The sequence below is a fragment of the Pogoniulus pusillus genome, chromosome 1, assembly GCF_015220805.1.
Source record: "Pogoniulus pusillus isolate bPogPus1 chromosome 1, bPogPus1.pri, whole genome shotgun sequence".
In the NCBI taxonomy this organism is placed as follows: domain Eukaryota; kingdom Metazoa; phylum Chordata; class Aves; order Piciformes; family Lybiidae; genus Pogoniulus; species Pogoniulus pusillus.
This window is the reverse complement of record NC_087264.1, coordinates 23,938,663-23,957,194: the sequence shown is the minus strand read 5'-3', so window position 1 is coordinate 23,957,194 and position 18,532 is coordinate 23,938,663. Positions and strand designations below refer to the sequence as shown.

Sequence of the window (18,532 nt, the reverse complement as noted above, 5' to 3'; positions counted from 1 at the left end):
CCTCCCTCCACCCCAATACCATTTATTTTGTATCCCACATTTGCTCCTTGAAATAAATAATGATTCATTCAACAGCAGCAGCTTCAGATACCACAGCCTGCTGCAAAAACCCATCAGAAAACATCCCTGAAGGCCCTCAACGTATACAAAAAGCAGTTCTGGCCTTCAGCTCCGCATCAGAGACTCTTCTCTGTTATTATTAGGTATTGTTCAAGGCTACTGTTTCACTATTTTATTTGTGATTATGGAACATCTGAAGAGTATTCAGGGGAAAAAAGGTGGATACACAGAGCATGGAAGGATGCAGTGTTAAAAGACAGCAGTAGGGACTAGGTGACAGTATAAAGAAGTACGTGTTCAATATATTTATTGATCTGGATGAGGGGATTGAGTCCAGCATCAGTAAGTTTGCAGATGGCACCCAGCTAGGAGCAGGTGTTGATCTGTTGGAAGGTAGGAGAGCCCTGCAGAGGGACCTGGCCAGGCTGGATGGGTGGGCAGAGGCCAATGGGATGAGATTGAACAAGGCCAAGTGCAGGATTCTGCACTTTGGCCACAACAACCCCAAGCAGCACTACAGGCTGGGGACAGAGTGGCTGAGACCTGGGGGTACTGATAGATAGTAGGCTAAAGATGAGGCAGCAGTGTGCCCAGGTGGCCAAGAGAGCCAATGGCATCCTGGGCTGGCTCAGGAGCAATGTGGGCAGCAGGACAAGGGAGGTTATTTTTCCCCTGTGCTCAGCACTGCTCAGGCCACCCCTTGAGTACTGTGTCCAGTTCTGGGCCCCTCAATTCAAGAGAGATGTTGAGGTACTGGAAGGTGTCCAGAGAAGGGCAACAAAGCTGGGGAGGGGCCTGAAACACGAACCCTGTGAGGAGAGGCTGAGGGAGCTGGGGGTGTGCAGCCTGCAGAAGAGGAGGCTCAGGGCAGACCTCATTGCTGCCTACAACTACCTGAAGGGACATTGTAGCCAGGCTGGAGGTGGCCTCTTCTCCCAGGCAACCAGCAATAGAACAAGGGGACACAGTCTCAAGTTGTGCCAGGGCAGGTCTAGGCTGGATGTTAGGAGGAAGTTGTTGGCAGAGAGAGTGATTGGCATTGTGATACTGTGATAGGAATGAGCTGCCTGGGGAGGTGGTGGGGGCACCGTCCCTGGAGGTGTTCAAGCAAAGCCTGGATGAGGCACTTAGTGCCATGGTCTGGTTGACTGGCTAGGGCTGGGTGCTAGGTTGGACTGGATGAGCTTGGAGGTCTCTTCCAACCTGGTTGATTCTATGATTCTACATGACCTGGAGTGAGTCAGTGTGCCCACTTTCGGAGTCTCCATCTGCAGAAGGTGTTTGCTTCCCTTTATGGGAGGTTTCATCGGGCTCAGTGGTAAAAGCACTTGGTTACTATTATTATTACAGTCATGGTGTATGTGTTTTTTTTCTAGCAAGGAATGGTTTGGGCACAAATCACTGGCAGTTATTTGCCCTGGTGGGTGAGATTTTTAGTGGTAAAGAGGAATTAGTTAACAAAGGGGTTTACTGCTCTAAAGGGCTGTCAGCACAGCAAATCCCTCATGGCTATTTACTCTCTGTTGAAGGTTAAGGTTGAGTTTGGCCTGATTTCTTATGCTACCTCTGAACAAAGCCCACAAGAGCAGATGGAAATAGCAGAAGATAATTGTATAGCCCTCTTTGCTAAAGGAGAGAGAAGCCATTGCTGAGTTGTGCAAATCAATCATACAGCCCCCACAAACTTCACATCCAGAGACCAGTACAGCTTGGGCAGCCAAGCCTATGACTGACCTTCAAGCCCTGTGCAGGTCTTTTGTGTCAGTGACTCGGCATCACTGAGGTACATACTGGCTGGGACTGAGGCCAGACCATCAGCTGGCCTGGTCACATCAAACACTTGCAGGTAGTCTCTGCTGGCCTTGCACTAAAGCTCACGCTCTGGCATCACGCAGACTACACACACAAGTTAGGTTTGCTATGCTGCGTGGAGTGGGCTTACAGCTGAGCTCAAGAGATGCCTTCTTCAGCTCCTGCAACTTAGTAGTCTTGGGAACAAAACCCAAGCTATGGTGCCCACACAGCAGACAAGCAACTGGGCTCTGAAGCTACAGGGAGAAGCAGCAATGACCTTCAAAACGGCAGGAGGAGACAATGCACCAAGGATACAGTCATGGTCATAAAAGCCAGGAGACATGTGCCCATTGCAGCTTTGCCAGCATCTACTCACATTAGAGAGGTACTTACATGCTGCTTCCACACCAGCAGGAGGAGATCACTTCTTCCTCACCGAGAGATGGAGTCTTCATTAACATTTACATGTAGCTCTGAAATGCTTCTGCAGGAAGAGCTGGTATGGTGCAGTCCTGATCGATGTAAAAGGCTCCACAAAGATAGGACTCTACTTCTGCAAACTGAGTGCTGCTGTTACCATTTCTCTTTTGTAAACTCAGAGCCCTCAACAAGGAAGCAAAAGATACCAAGCCCTGCCTGGGAGATTTATAATTAGCTCACAATGGGTGAGCTCCCCACGCTCCACCAGGCTACACCTCATTTTGCCCCTGGCTCCCCAGGTGTCTGGTGATCTCCCACGTGAGTGAAGTTGTGTCATCAGCAGGTTGCTCCCTCATCAGCAGGTCAGAGGGAGCTGGCAGCTTTTCATTGCCTCCTTGTGCTCTGAACCCACCTCCACCTCCTCAGCGGGGTCGAGTCCTACAGGCCCAGGCAGGTGTAGCTTCCTAATGTGTCAACACTCTTATCACTTATCACCTGCACTCCACAGATGTTCAAGATGTGAACCTCAGCAGCAGGGACATGTACTCAGGCTGCAGACACCAGACATCTAGGAGGCTGCAGAGAGCCTGCAGTGAGGTGCAGGGAGTGTGGCAGAACACTGACTGGGTTCTATGTCCTGCTGGGCTGGGTTAGTCACCTCCTTGTCATGTGCACTGGTTTTGCTTCAGGCCCAAAATCCAGGACTCCTCCCTCAGGTGAGCAGCTTTGCTCCAGGAGGCTGTGCAACTAAAACCAATGCTGTTGCTACAGAAGCTGCTTTAAACTTTGCTGCACTGGTAGGAAATGATAACCTATGAGCAGCCGAGGATGTTGGTGCACCTTAAGGATCTAACACAAGCAACTGCAGAACTTAGAACAGAATCATAGAACTGTTTTGGTTGGGAGAGACCTTTAGGAACAAGTCCACAGCTGTTAATCAAGCATTGCCAGGTCACCACTAAACCAAGTCCCTCAGCACATCTGTATCTTACACACTATGTTCTCTTGGCTCAGTGAGAATGTCCCAAATGGGGCAAGTAGCAATCCCTCTGAACTAACTGGGATGATGCAGCTGAGCCCGCAGAAGACTCAGCAGGGAGACTCACATCACCAGATGGCCACTTGAGAGGTCACCCCAGCATTGCCACAGCCTACTGGTACCCCACAGCATGTTTGTGGAGTCCTTCTATTTCAGCTCTGTTTGAGGGCAGAACAGAGATGTGTGCAGTTCTGGAGCCCCCAGCACAAGAAGGACATGGAACTGTTTGAGCCAGTCCAGAGTAAGCCACCAAGATGCTCAGAGGGCTGCAGCAGCTCTGCTATGAGGACAGGCTACAGGAGCTGGGGTTCTGCAGCCTAGAGAAGAGGAGGCTTCCAGGAGACCTTACAGTGGCCTTCCAGTATCTGAAGGGGGCTACAGGAAGGCTGGGGAGGGACTACTGACAAGGGCTTGTAATGACAGGACAAGGAGTAATGGGTCTAAACTGGCAGAGGGGAGATTTAGACTAGATATTAGGAAGAAGCTCTTTGCAGTGAGGGTGGTGAGACACTGGCACAGGTTGTCCGGGAAGGTTGTGGATGCTCCCTCCCTGGAGGTGTTCAAGACCAGGTTGGATGAGGTGGGAGGTGTCCCTGCCCGTGGCAGGGGTTGGAAGTGGATGATCCTTGAGGTCTCCTCTAACCTAAACCATTCTATGATTCTACGATGCTCACGTTTAAAGGAAACTTTAGGGCCCTCAACCGCTCTGGTGGGTGCAGTATCCACACTTGCCAGTGCTGGTGCATGTTACCAGTAATGTGTTCGTTTCTCTGAAAGCTCAGGCACTCCTCATTTACCTTGCTGGTGTGAAGCACAGTGCTGTTTGGGTGAGGAGGCAGGAATGCCCTCTGACTGTGTGCTGCTATGTGCTTCAGGTAAGTTCCTGAGGACCTAACAGCTTCTATGGGCTAAGCTGGCCCTGGTTTGCTGCCTGAGTAGGACTGTGAGCAGACCTCTGATTTTCAATCAACATAGAAGTTAGTGTCCATTTTTTTGCTTGCTTCTGATACCATTTGGCTTTTGCAACTGTGTGGATGTCCTGTGCATGGGAAGGCACTCTCAGGATAGAAAGTCAGCATGATTTGAGAAAGGATTGATTAGGGCTGCAAAATCATGTCTGAAGCCCCAAGTGCAGGGTGCTGCACTTTGGCCACAACAACCCCATGCAGAGATACAGGCTGGGGTCGGAGTGGCTGGAGAGCAGCCAGACAGAGAGGGATCTGGGGGTGCTGATTGATACCCACCTGAACATGAGCCAGCAGTGTGCCCAGGTGGCCAAGAGAGCCAGTGGCATCCTGGCCTGCATCAGGAATGGTGTGGCCAGCAGGAGCAGGGAGGTCATTCTACCCCTGTACTCTGCACTGGTTAGACCACACCTTGAGTACTGTGTTCAGTTCTGGACCCCCCAGTTTAGGAGGGACACTGAGATGCTTGAGCGTGTCCAGAGAAGGACGACGAGGCTGGGGAGAGGCCTTGAGCACAGCCCTACGAGGAGAGGCTGAGGGAGCTGGGATTGGTTAGCCTGGAGAAGAGGAGGCTCAGTGGTGACCTTGTTGTTGTCTACAACTACCTGAGGGGTGGTTGTGGCCAGGAGGAGGTTGCTCTCTTCTCTCAGGTGGCCAGCACCAGAACGAGAGGACACAGCCTCAGGCTGCGCCAGGGGAGATTTAGGCTGGAGGTGAGGAGAAAGTTCTTCACTGAGAGAGTCATTGGACACTGGAATGGGCTGCCCAGGGAGGTGGTGGAGTCGCTGTCCCTGGGGCTGTTCAAGGCAAGGTTGGACATGGCACTTGGTGCCATGGTCTAGCCTTGAGCTCTGTGGTAAAGGGTTGGACTTGATGATCTGTGAGGTCTCTTCCAACCCTGATGATACTGTGATACTGTGAAGACACACAGCTGTTTAGATCAACCTGTGCTTCAAGGTGAACAGGTTCCTTCATTGCTTATGCCAGCAGGTAAAACAAAACCCACATGTTCTGCGTGCTGTGGTGGTGCACTGAAATACTGGAAAGAAAAAGAGGGCTCAGCCTACCACCTGCACGGTGCTGGGATCTCACAGCTCTCCAGAGGGGTTAAACCATGGTTCTCTGCTCCTAGCACTTCGTTAGACAGGATAGACTAAGCAGTGTGCAGCACACAGCATGTGACAAAAATGCAGACAGAATGTCACGGTGGAAGGATTCCCAAATGTGAAACTTAAGGAAAACAAAGGGACAAAGAGAATGTGAGGGATGCCCTTCTCTATTCGACTCATCATGGGGAAATGTGAGAAGTGTGAAACAGGCTGTAAAAGAATAGGAGAGCAAAAGGGCAGAACAGACCTGTGTGCAGAATGCCCTCAGGGGCTCGTGTGCGGGCATGGAGGGAAGGGAAGCCAGTGGAGATGCTCTTCCACAAGAACAGGCAAGGATGACCTGCATAATTTCAACTGTGTGAATTCAACTGTGCTGAGCAGGTGTGATCATAAAACTAGCTGAGGCAAAATGGAGAGCAGCAGGGATGGTGAGCACAAGTCAGACCAGGCTCTCCAAAACCCAAAGCAGCAGTCTGGTTTAGAGACCCTTCCAACTGATGCTGTTTCTGCAGGCAGTGCTGGAGCCATGTTGCTCCCCAGGGGATGCACCAAGCATGAAGGTGCAGTGTGTGTCTTCTATGGGGAGTTGTAACCACCACACGTGTGTGTGTGTGCTCTTTCCTGCAGATACCAATGTCATACGATATATCCAGCTGACAGAGATGAAGCTCAGCAGATGTTCCCAGAGAGAGAAAGAAGCCTTGTGAAAATGAAGCCACTTCAGTTGAAGTGCCCAATGGGAAACATTTTCTTCCTAGAAGCTCATTTGGTGGATTTTCCTGTTTGCTCTGCCTCATCCTCATCTCCTCCTCCTCCGTTCACTCTCCCTCGCTCTCATTGAGTCCCAGTTTTGAAGAAAGAGACTCAGATGCTGGATATGGCTGCTTGCCAACCATGGTAATACCCCACCCCTGTGGCAGGAGAGCAAAGTGTCTACAGCCAGCCTTGCTCTGAGACAGTGCCACACACCTGGAGTAAGCAATGCTGGGGGTCCTTTCTGGGCCTGAGCTGACTGCTTATTACCTGTTAGGGAAGCAACCCCTTGAACAACAGCATTTTGACCAGGCAAGTTGGAAAGAAGCAGTTTCTGCTGTGAGTGACCACTGGAGAAGAGCTAAGAAACCAAGAGAGGTGCTGGTCGTTTGACAGGGGATAGCAAATGCCTTTTTACCATCAGCTCCTCCTACCTGCTTCTCCAGTGTGTGCTACTGGTCTCCAGCGAGAGCTCACATGCTCCCAGTCTAATGCCAGTGAGAACTGTTTCTAAACATCCTCTTAATGAAAGCACAGAGCATCCTACGACCCCCCTGCAGAGCTGTCCCGGTGCTGAAGAAGGCTGTGGGCTACCACAGAACGCTGAGTGGACTTTGAAAGCTTGGTGTACAGTGTGAGGGAAAAACTGTGAATAATTCATTAAAGGCAAATAAAAATTATTAATAGGCACCATGTCCCAGGCATTGCTTTTCCAAGGGGCCTCCTGCGCTCCCCAGCTCCAGACAGACAGCATCGACGGGCGGGGAGGCAGCGAGGGTGGGGAGCAAGGCTTGGCTCAGTTCTTCACATGGCTCTGCCAGCGCCTTGCTGTGTGACTTTGGCAAGTCACTTAGCCTCTCTGTGCCTCAGCTTCCCCATCTGTACGCTGGGGCTGAGAGTCCTTGCCTACCCCTAGGGCTTTTTGGAGGATGTATTAGTTAGTAGGCTATAAGCACTGGAACAGAGATGTACAGTGCTAAGGATTACTACCACATTGGCCTGAGGTCTTGATTCTCCCACATTGTACTGGTGCTTCTCACGTCCATCCATATGGTGAACCAAGAGTCAGATCAGCTGCCTTGCCTTCGTGTCTTTGTCAACACATGACAGCTGCATCACAGGATGTCATTTTCAGACCCATATTAGCTAGAAGTGGTAACTCACATTCATTATGTGTTTTGGCAACAGAATTATTTTGAGACTCGAAACAAAGCAAATATGACCTTTCTTTTTTTTTTCCCCAGACACCCAGCACCAGAACAAGGGGGCAGAGCCTCAAGCTGTGCCAGGGCAGGTCTAGGCTGGATGTTAGGAGGAAGTTGTTGCCTTAAAGAGTGATTGGCATTGGAATGGGCTGCCCAGGGAGGTGGTGGAGTCGCCATGCCTGGAGGTGTTGAAGCCAAGGCTGGCTGGGGCACTTAGTGCCATGGTCTGGTTGATTGGTCAGGGCTGGGTCTAGGTTGGGCTGGCTGAGCTTGGAGGTCTCTTCCAACCTGGCTGATTCCATGATTCTGACATTTAGTTGATTGCCCAGGGCTGGGTGCTAGGTTGGACTGGATGAGCTTGGAGGTCTCATCGAACCTGGTTGACTCTATGATTTTCTTGATCACTTCAGGTTTCAAGCCTTCTGTCCATAAGGCAGGCTGTTGGGAGGGAGCTTTTGCCCACATGGCCTTCAGCAATGATTCAAACTCATGCAGTTGCACCTTGCTCCTGCAGCAGCAGCAGCAGCAGCAACAGCATCTTTCACTCTTTTTCAGGACAGAAACCATTGCTAAGCATGCCATACAGCAATTGAAATCTGTTTTAATGGCTGCTAAGAAAACAACAAACAAAACCAAACAACAGCTTCCACAATGACAGCAACAAAACCCAAATCAAACCCAACCGAATTACACCCCCCCTCCAAACTAAAGGCATATTCAGATTACCCAGAATGACACCCATGGGCTAAACACTTCTCTGCTTTTGCTTAGCAAACAAGCTGTGGGACTTCCACTTTGAAACACAAAGATAGAATCTTTCTTAACTGTGCTAGTTTGAAGCTAGCTAGAATGTTTTGGTGAGAAGAAGTAGATGACAGGCTGTGGAAAGGAAACAATGCTGATGTCTGCTGCACTCATAGGCTTGCTGAGATGGGTAAGAGCAAGAGCACAAACATACATAAGGCAGTTGTTTCTTCTCTGTCTTTGAGGCTGCACTTCTCTCTCTAATCTGTGTGACTAATCCTCCTGCTTCCTAACCCCCCTGGCCGACTCTCCAAACTCACCTTGAACATAAGGCAAAGTCCGGGGTGGGGAGAAGGTGCAAGGGCGGTTGGGTGCCCCTGCTGGGGGCTCTGGCTGCTGGGGGGCTGCTGTGTTTCTGTGTTACTTTTACCTTGTCTATGTCTGTCTGTATTGTAAGTGCCTGCTTGTCTGTTGTGCCAAGCTGTAAATGTAAAGCTTCATTTGATTTCCAGAGCAGCTGAACCTAGTCTGGGTGATTTTTCCGAGGTGTTGGGGGATGGGTAACAGCCAAACCATCACATGAACCAACAAGGGGTGATTTGCAGCCAACCTGGCTGCCATTGTTATTCTCATTTGGAGATGGCAGCCCAGAGAAAGCAGCTTAGTATGGCCTGGAACAGCCTCAGGGGAGAGGCAGGAGCTGCATGACCTGAGAGGTCAGCTCTCTGAAATGAGCTGGTGATGGAGCTGCAGATTCTGAGGATTCCCTCACTTCACATAGGAGCAGTAAGTGAATTACAGCAGATTTTTCAGCATCAAGTGAAACCCAGGTGTTCCATAGCCCTTCTCACGAACCTCTGGTTAGAGAAATGGCTACTCAGAAATGGCATATCCCTTCACAGGCTCACAGGATGTCAGGGGTTGAAAGGGACCCAAGGAGATCAACCAACCCCCTGCCAGAGCAGGACAGTGCTATCTAACACAGAGCACAGAGGAACACATCCAGACAGGCCTTGGAAGGCTCCAGAGAAGGAGACTCCTCAACCTCTCTGGGCAGCCTGTGCAGTGCTCTGGGACCCTTGCAGCAAAGAAGTTCCCCCTTCTGTTGAGCTGGAACCTCCTGTGCTGCAGCTTCCATCCATTGCTGCTTGTCCTATTCGAGGGAGAGGTGAGCAGAGCCTGTCCCCCTGCTCCTGGCAGCCTTCAGATACTTAGAAACATTTACAAGTCCCCTCTACATCTTCTGTTCTCCAGACTAAGCAGCCCCAGGTCCCTCAGCCTCTCCTCATCAGCCATGCCCTCCAGTCCCCTCATCATCCTCGTAGCCCTCTGCTGGACCCTCTCCAGCAGATTCCTTTCCTTCTTCAACTGGGGAGCCCAAAACTGAACACAGTATTCAAGTGAACCTTCACTCAGAACTGCTCTCCTGCATCTTGCTGGGGCTGAATTAGATCCAACCAACAGCTTGCTGATTTCAGTAGGCTATCTTTGAGGCTTGGCTGCCTGTTGGCAAGCTCTAAGCACTGACTCAGGGAGAGCACATATGCCCATTCCCTGAAATAAACTTTTTAAGCTAGGACACAAAGCCTGTTCACAGGGTCCTTTAGAGGGCCTCTGGCTGAGCAAGGTAGGGAGGCTAAGCCAGCATGATCAGCAAAAGGCAGGGCTCTGCATCAGCCAGGCAGAGCAGGTGTGTGACCCACCTGTGCTCCAGAGGCCAGGCTCTCACATCACATCTGCAAGCTGCAGGGGTGGCTCATGAAGCTGAGCTCTGACTGACATATGCCCAGTGCTGACAGCTCTTAGTTTGGTCGTGCTAGGACTTCACTGTCATCCTGAGGAAGAGACAGGTCCTGGATTCTAAAAGCCCATCAAAACCTTAGCAATAAGAAATCAATTCAAGAGAGATGTTGAGGCACTGCAAGGTGTCCAGAGAAGGGCAACAAGGCTGGGGAGGGTCCTGGAGCACAGCCCTGTGAGGAGAGGCTGAGGGAGCTGGGGGTGTGCAGCCTGCAGAAGAGCAGGCTCAGGGCAGAGCTCATTGCTGTCTACAGCTATTCCTGAAGGGAGGCTGTGGCCAGGTGGGGTTGGTCTCTTCTGCCAGGCACCCAGCAACAGAAGAAGGGGACACAGTCTCAAGCTGTGCCAGGGGAGGTCTAGGCTGTATGTTAGGAGGAAGTTGTTGTCACAGAGAGTGATTGGCATTGGAATGGGCTGCCCAGGGAGGTGGTGGAGTCGCCGTCCCTCATTAGGTCTTTTCCAGCCGAAGTGATTCTATGCAAGTGGTTATCCAGCCAGTGGCCCAGCAAAAGGAAAGGGCTGACCAAAAGAAAAGTGTGCCTTGATCATCACCAATTGCAAGCACAAATCCAGGCTGGGCAGTGAGTGTCTGGAGAGCAGCCCTGAGGAGAGGGACTTGGGGGATGGTGGTGGAGGAGGAGCTCAACAGGAGCCAGCAGTGTGCACTTGCAGCCCAGAAAGCCAAGTAGAGCCTGGGCTGCAGCAGGAGCAGTGTGGCCAGCAGGGCCAGGGAGCTGATTCTCCCCCTCTGCTCTGTTCTGCTCTGCTGAGACCCCACCTGGAGTACTGCATCCAGTTCTGGAGCCCCCATTCCAAGAGGGATGTGGAGATGCTGGAGTGTGTCCAGAGAGGGACTTTTTAGGCTGCCAGGGAATGACAGAAGTGGGGGGAATGAAGCAAAGCTGGAGGTGGGGAGATTCAGGCTGGCCATGAGGAGGAATTTGTTGAGCATGAGAGTGGTGAGAGGCTGGAATGGGTTGCCCAGGGAGGTGGTTGAGGCCCCATGTCTGGAGGTGTTTAAGGCCAGGCTGGCTGAGGCTGTGGGCAGCCTGCTCTAGGGTAGGGTGTCCCTGGGCATGGCATGGGGGTTGGAACTGGCTGCTCCTTGTGGTCCCTTCCAACCCTGACTGATTCTGTGATTCTAAACTAACATGGCACAGCAGCACTCCAAGCTTAAGGTTTCACCTCAACCCAGAGGTCTCTATTTGCTGTTCAGCAGACCTAAGGCTGTCAGTCTGGGAGACCTGACTGGTCTCTTAAAAAAAAAATATTTCCACAGGAGGAGAAGATGAAAAGCTGTACAGAGGAATAGGGCCTGAATCTGCAGATTACAGATAACAAATCAAGAGAACAGTGAAGAGCCCCACAGCATCACTGGTGTGGGTTCCACTTATAAAACAAGCTCCATTTTTGCTTTTCCAACAGCCTCTTCCCTTCTAAGACATACACTGTTGTTGAGAGACACTACACTGCTGTCACTTACAGTGCTCTGGGACAGCCTTTTCCCAGCCCCCTGATACTAGTTGTGATGGTTTAGGTGTTCCCTGCCCGCCCCCAACTTCAGAAAATCTCCCAGACTAGACTCAGCTGCTCTGGAAATTGAATGAGGCTTTATATTTACAGCTCAGCACCATAGACAAGAAGATACTTGAATCTATACAGCTATAGACAGACATAGCCAAATTAGAAAGGTAATACAGGAACACAGCAGCCCTCCCAGCAGCCAGAGTCCCCTGCAGGGGCTCCCAATCACCCTTCTACCTTCCTCCTGACCCCAGACTTTGCCTTATGTTCAAGGTGAGTTTGGAGGGTTGGCCAGGAGGGTTAGGAAGCAGATGGATTAATCAGGCAGCAAGTTAGGGAGAAAAGTGCAGCCCAAAGCCCAGAGAGAGACTTCTTTATCTATGTTTGTGTTCTTGTTCTTACCCATCTCAGCAAGCCTGTGAGTGCAGCAGACATCCTCATTGTTTCCTTTTCACAGCCTAGCATCTAATTCTTCTCACCAAAACATCCCAGCCAGGCTCAAACTAGCACATTAGTCTAGAGACTGATGTGGGGCTGTGAGGATCCCAGAGGTTTACACGTCTGTGATCCAATGTCAGATGGACTGAGTTAAATAATGAAGGGTGGCTGTCTAATAGAAGTTGGGATCTCTCCTTTTCACACCTCACCAGTATAAATACAGATCCTCTGCAAGGATTTCATAGACCTGGTCATGATGAGCAAGCCAAGCCATGTCATCTCATACCATAATCCAACTTTAAAAGCCAAGTCTAAAAATAGGACTGGAAAAAGTCCACAAGAGAGCATTACATCACCCCACTGCCTTAAGGCAGTTAGGTCAGATTGAGTTAAACTGCTCCTGAGAGATGTTTATCTAACCTGCTCTTAAAAGCCTCCTGTGACAGAATATTGCTGCCTTCAAAGACAGGGAAGTTAAGAGACTTTTTTACTAAAGCTCAAACTGAGTCTTCTTTGCAATTATTTTAGCCAATCACTTCTTCTACCATCTAATGACCAAACAATTACACTCACTTTGCAGCACCTCCTGACCTCTGCACAAGGCTCTTCTCCAGGACTCTGAACTTTCAGCTTCCACCAGCAATTTTGCAACCTGGCAAGTTTTCTGGGTCCTTGCTTGCTCTGGATTTCTGCCATGTGGTTTACCTTTTTATTGGAGTGCAGTGCTGGAAGAGTGCTTTCCAGGTGTGGCCTTTCATAGAATCATAGAATCAGCCAGGTTGGAAGAGTCCTCCAAGCTCAGCCAGCCCAACCTAGCACCCAGCCCTGGCCAATCAACCAGACCATGACACTAAATGCCCCAGCCAGGCTTGGCTTCAACACCTCCAGGCACAACGACTCCACCACCTCCCTGGGCAGCCCATTCCAGTGCCAATCACTCTGTCTGACAACAACTTCCTCCTAACATCCAGCCAGGAAGAAAGGGAGCTGGGGGTGCTGGGAGAGAGTAGCTGAACACGAGCCAGCAGTGTGCCCAGGTGGGCAGGAGAGCCAATGGCATCCTGGGCTGGCTTAGGAGCAGTGTGGCCAGCAGGACTAGGGAAGTTCTTCTGCCCCTGTGCTCAGCACTGCTCAGGCCACACCTTGAGTGCTGCGTCCAGTTTTGGGCCCTTCCATTCATGAGAGATGTTGAGATGCTGGAAGGTGTCCAGAGAAGGGCAGCAAGGCTGGGGAGGGGCCTGGAGCACAGCCCTGTGAGGAGAGGCTGAGGGAGCTGGGGGTGTTTGGCCTGCAGAAGAGGAGGCTCAGGGCAGACCTCATTGCTGTCTGCAACTACCTGAAGGGAGGCTGTAGCCAGGTGGGGTTGGGCTCTGCTGCCAGGCACCCATCAACAGAAGAAGGGGACATAGTCTCAAGCTGTGCCAGGGGAGGTCTAGGCTGGATGTTAGGAGGAAGTTGTTGTCAGAGAGAGTGATTGGCATTGGAATGGGCTGCCCAGGGAGGTGGTGGAGTTGTCGTGCCTGGAGGTGTTGAAGCCAAGCCTTGCTGGGGCATTTAGTGTCATGGTCTGGTTGATTGTCCAGGGCTGGGTGCTAGGTTGGACTGGCTGAGCTTGGAGGTCTCTTCCATCCTGGTTGATTCCATGATTCTATGATAAAGTAACAGGTTTTGGGTGGGGGGAAACCCACATACCTGTTTCACTTGTGTATTATTGCTGCTAACTTCTAAGCTGCTAAGGAAAACCACTGCTTGGCATTTGAGGATCAGTCTGTTGGGAGCATTGCTCACAGTTGTCTTTCATCAGGAAAAAGCAGCTGCTTCTGCTCTTTTAGATTACCTTATGGAGTCAGGGACATTCCACTTATCCAAAACAAGTAGGATTTTTTTTGATGGGAGCATTGAAGAGCACTGGCAGAATAATCAGGTGCTATTGTGTTGTTCACCACACCCTCCAAGTTCTTTCCCCAGAATCTCCAGCCAGGCAGAATTCAGATGTGTCTTTCAAAAGCTTTGAGAATGGGTCACAAGCAGTGCAGCCCATAAACTTGAATTCCTGGGTGACTTGATTATTTAGTAGCTCGTGAATGTGATCAAGAACAGAAGACCATTAAAAGATGCTCAGAAGAAATGAAAATTAATGAGGTGATATTGGGGAAAAAAAAACAAAGAGGGAAAATAGTTAATCAGCGTCCAGATTCCTGTGAGGAGGACGGTTTGGATTCTCTCCTTCACAGTTTTTTGTCCTGTACTTACAGGTGGTGAATAGCTCAGTGCCATTCAGAAAGACATTCTGGATGTTTGGCTTGCTGTTTGCTCTCTCCCAGAAGAAGAAAGTGTGTGCGAGAGAGGACTCGGTGTGGTAGGTCATGAGATCCGAATGCACACACTCCAGTGTTACCTTCGTTATTGAACACCTTGAAGTGGCACTGGTGATCTCCTGACATCACTCATCACCTCACTGCAGGGCAGAGCCATCTTTGAATTGGCTCTAATACTGCACAGGATACCTGCAGGAAGAGCAGAATTAAATCCATATCTGCTTGGCTACATCAGATTGGGCAGTAGAAGACTGCTAGAAGTCCCTACCCGTTGCCGGCTCGTTGCTATGGCCCTTCGCGGATGCGTCGTTTCGCCTCTTGTTGCTATGGCAGTAGCTCCCCCTCTCACGTAATGATGTCAGCTCTCACAGGTCCCTAGAGAGCTGCACTGCTGTGATGGTTTGGGTGTTCCCTGCCCCCCTACACTTTAGAAATCACCCAGACTAGACTCAGCCGGCGCTGGGAATATAAATGAAGCTATTTATTTACAGCTGGCACAGTATACAAGTGGATATTTACAGTGTATACAGTTATAGACAGAAATAGACAAGGTAAAAGGTAATACAGAAACACAACTCCCCTCCCAGAAACCTGAGTCCCCAGGAGGGGCTCTCAACCACCCCTGCACCTTCCCCCTGCCCCTCTCAACCTTGCCCCAGTCCTAAAGAAGAATAGAGGTTCAGCCAAGAGGTTAAGCAAAGGTGAGTGGAGGGTGTGTTAGAGAGATGTAGCTCAGTCAGAAGCCCAAGGCAGAGTGAGAGACAAAAATGGCGAGAGTGTTATCTAATGTTTTCGTTTCTTCTTCGGCAAGACTCTGAGGGGAGCGGACGTCACCATTGTTTTCCTTTCACAGCCTATGATCCGGTTTTTCTCACTAAAATATTCTACCCTGCTTCAAACCAGCACAACTGCCGGCAGCAGTGAGCACTGGTTGGGCGGCACAGGTCTGCAGGGGTCTGCAGTGCCGACAATTGAGCACCGGGCGGCAGCAGTGAGCACTGGTTGGGCGGCACAGGTCTGCAGGGGTCTGCAGTGCCGACAATTGAGCACCGGGCGGCAGCAGTGAGCACTGGTTGGGCGGCACAGGTCTGCAGGGGTCTGCAGTGCCGACAATTGCACACCGGGCGGCAGCAGTGAGCACTGGTTGGGCGGCACAGGTCTGCAGGGGTCTGCAGTGCCGACAATTGAGCACCGGGCGGCAGCAGTGAGCACTGGTTGGGCTGCGTTGTGCAGCGGTGCGGGGCTGCCGCGCCGCCTGGTTCGGCGTGCGGGGCCGGGCCGGACTGAGAGCGCTGTGGAGGGAGGGCTCCGGCGGCAGCGGTGTCGAGCGGCAGCGCCGAGCCGCGCCGCAGAGGGCTTTGCAGTGCAGGTGTGTGTCCGAGGCAGCGGCAGGGGGATTTTGCTTAGTGTGTGCTGGGTTTTCTGTGTCAGTCTGAAGGGGGCCCGGCGGAGCTGCTTCCCAGGCGCAGGCGCAGGCGGTGCCCCGCAGCTGCTCAGTGTTGCCGCCCCTCTGAAGGGGGTGTGCGGGCCCCTAAAGTGGGTCTGGCGGCGTCCAGAGGGCCTGGGGACATCAAAGGTGGGGCGGGAGGCGTTCAAAGGGCTCTGGGGCATATAGAGGCGTCTGTTTGATAGCAATAAGCCTAATTTCATGACTTCAGTAACTGTCTGCTAAGGACAGGACCAGCTCCATGGGTGTTTGTGTGGCCTGTTTGTGTGGGGAGGGGAGGAGAAGGAGGTGGAGCAGATTTGGGTTGCAGGATTGTGGGAGGTGTTTCAGCATGTTACCTTCAAACTCACTGGCTGAGTGCTCACATGTGCTGCTTGTCTTTTCAGTTTGTCACAGCTCCATCATCCTGCTCTCCAACAGACCCCAGAGGCACCTGACAAAGAAAGACTGAGGGGAAAAAATGCCCAGTAATTCCTCGCCTAAGAGCAGTTGGTGCCTTCTATTGACTGGAAGCTTGCCACATGGTTTGTAAGAATGGTTTGGGTTGCAAGGGATCTTAAAAATCATCTGGTTCTTATATTCATAGAACAGTTTGGGTTAGAAGAGACCTTAAAGACCATCTGGTCCCAACACCCCTGCCATGGGCAGAGACACTTCCCACTAGACAAGGTCACTCAAGGCCACATCCAACCTGGTTTGGACACTTCCAGTCTTGAGGCCTCCACAAGTTCTCTGGGCAACCTGTTCCAGTGTATCACCACCCTTTTGGTGAAGAATTTCCTCTAAATGTCCAGCTTCAATCCAGCTTCCTCCAGTTTGAAGCCATTACACCTGATCTGGTTACTCCATGCCTTTGTCAAAAGTCCCTCCCCAGCTCTCCTGTAGCCCCCTTCCAATGCTGGAATATTGCTCTAAGGTTTCCTGGGAGGCTTCTCCAGGGTGAATAACCCCAACTCTGTCAGCTTGTCCTCACAGGGGAGGTGCTCCAGTCCTCTTACCTTTGTGGCCTCTTCTGAAGCCTCTCCAACAGTTCCATGTCCTTCCTGTGTTGGGAGCTCAGAGCTGGACCCAACACTGCAGGTGGGGTCTCAGCAGAGCAGAATTGGAGAAATAGTTTGGTGTGCACCATCTGTCTTAGAGTTTGTCTACATCAGGATTCCACATGTGAAGATATTTCTACACATGCTCTGATTGATTACATAAGGGAATGAACTTTTCAGTTGGTACAGAGTGGTACAAGGTTCAGAAATCCTTTTGGCTTAATCAGAACAACCAACCTGGAGGTTGTTGTTAGTTATTCAGTGTTGACTGGAGTGGGGTTTGGTGAACTTTAAAGCTCTCCTCCAACCAAAAATGTTCTTTCCATTTATGAAAGGCAAAAGCACTGCAAATTGTCAAGTATTTTGTACTTTTTTTTTTTTAAACCTGGGCTGTGGCAAATTAGTTCAGAGTCTGATCCTGTATTGTGGGATGAATCTAAGACAGCATCACAAAACAATTCTTAGTGTCTGAAGAATAGGAAAATGCCTCCTTGAAACATATTGTTGTTGTTAGGTGAGCTGTTTGTCTGGAGATGGATCTAACCATGGATCAGCCTAGGGACTGTGTCACTGAAAATCTTCACGTTGTGTTCTGGGTGCTTGTCTTCCTCACCAAGTGCTTGGTTCTGGTAAGATCAGACACAACAATCCCTTTAAAACCTGTGTTTGGAGGTTGGTGCTCATTGCAATGTCTGTCTGGTGTCTGGAAAAGCAAATTAAGGACCTTCAACTAAGATGTCTCCCAACTCCAAATTATCATCCAGTTTTGCTTTGGTGCTCACTCAAAATGATCTGTAAAGCACTTTAAAAATGGCTATGAATTTCTATGCAGACAGCTCCTCAATTTCTGCTTTTTTTTTTAGTTCTAATACTCATCTGTGAGCTTCTCGATGGTTCCTTCTCCCAGAAATGCTTTTCCTTCAGGAAATCCAGCTGGATTTTGGTCTCTGATGGTTTCTTCTCCTAGAAAGGCTTTTCTAGGCCTCCTCTCCTAGAAAGGCTTTTCTTTCAGGAAATCCAGCTTGAGTTTCTGGAAAAGTGAAGTGTCCAGTAAGGTATTAGTTAATTTTTTGGGAGACACTGTGTACTTCTGTCAATTCCCATCCACCCTCTGAAGCAATGCAAAATGGCCAAACTTGCCTTAAATTCTTGATCTTCAACCAAAACCACAAAGAACTGGATGGTAATTCCAAAATTTTTGCTTTATGAGCTGTGCTGTCTCTTCAACCCCAGGAGAACCTGTTCATTTTCATCAGGGTTTTGTACATGAGACACCAAATTGTACTTGGGTTTGACCCAGGGTAATTTGGTTGGGTTGTGTACCATGATTTTTTTTGTGTGTATGTCCTCTTTTGTGTCCCTGGGTTATTTTTGTGTGTGTCTTTTCTAGCAGCAACCTTCTGGGGTTGTTATTATTTACAGAAGTGTTTTTTTTTTCCTCTTGACTCAACAGGAAAAAAAACCTCTCCTGCATTCTGGGTCTTGCTTTCAAGGTGTTTGCTCTCGTGATGATCCTCTGTGGGTATTGTTGTACCTATTAAACTGAATGTGAACCAGTTTAGTAAATAAACCTGGGAAAAAAAAACCCTTACCTTTGGGTATCTGTGTTGGACACTGAATATAAATAGGCTGCAGCTTGAGTCTCCTAACACATGAAAGTCTCTAGAGTTGTTATGCCAAAGCAGTGGTACCAGAACCCTGCAAGATAGCAGATATGGAGCACGAAGAGTCTTCTTATTGAGGAGGGATGAGCTGGCTGGAGGAATAGTATTGAACAGATGCCCTCTCAGGCTGCTCTTGTTGAGGCTTGACAACCCCAGGTCTCTCAGCCTTTCCTGGAGATGCTCCAGGCCCCTCAGGATCTTTGCAGCTTCCA

The 18,532-nt window shown here is 50.2% G+C and overlaps 1 protein-coding gene and 1 long non-coding RNA gene across 2 annotated transcripts in view; both read left to right on the top strand.

Moving 5' to 3' along the window:
- Positions 1-6,830, top strand: part of TTC9 (tetratricopeptide repeat domain 9) — a 31,470-nt gene extending 24,640 nt beyond the window's left edge. The window contains exon 3 of the mRNA XM_064144027.1: positions 6,015-6,830. Coding sequence (XP_064000097.1) covers positions 6,015-6,094 — 80 coding nt within the window. The 3' untranslated portion in view covers positions 6,095-6,830. The remainder of the gene's footprint in view (positions 1-6,014) is intronic.
- An 8,516-nt stretch (positions 6,831-15,346) lies between these two features.
- On the top strand, positions 15,347-18,226 carry LOC135180635 (uncharacterized). Its single transcript, XR_010304513.1, has 4 exons — positions 15,347-15,538; positions 16,003-16,140; positions 17,171-17,285; positions 18,110-18,226. It is a non-coding gene; the product is annotated as an uncharacterized LOC135180635 (long non-coding RNA).
- Positions 18,227-18,532: the final 306 nt, after the last annotated feature.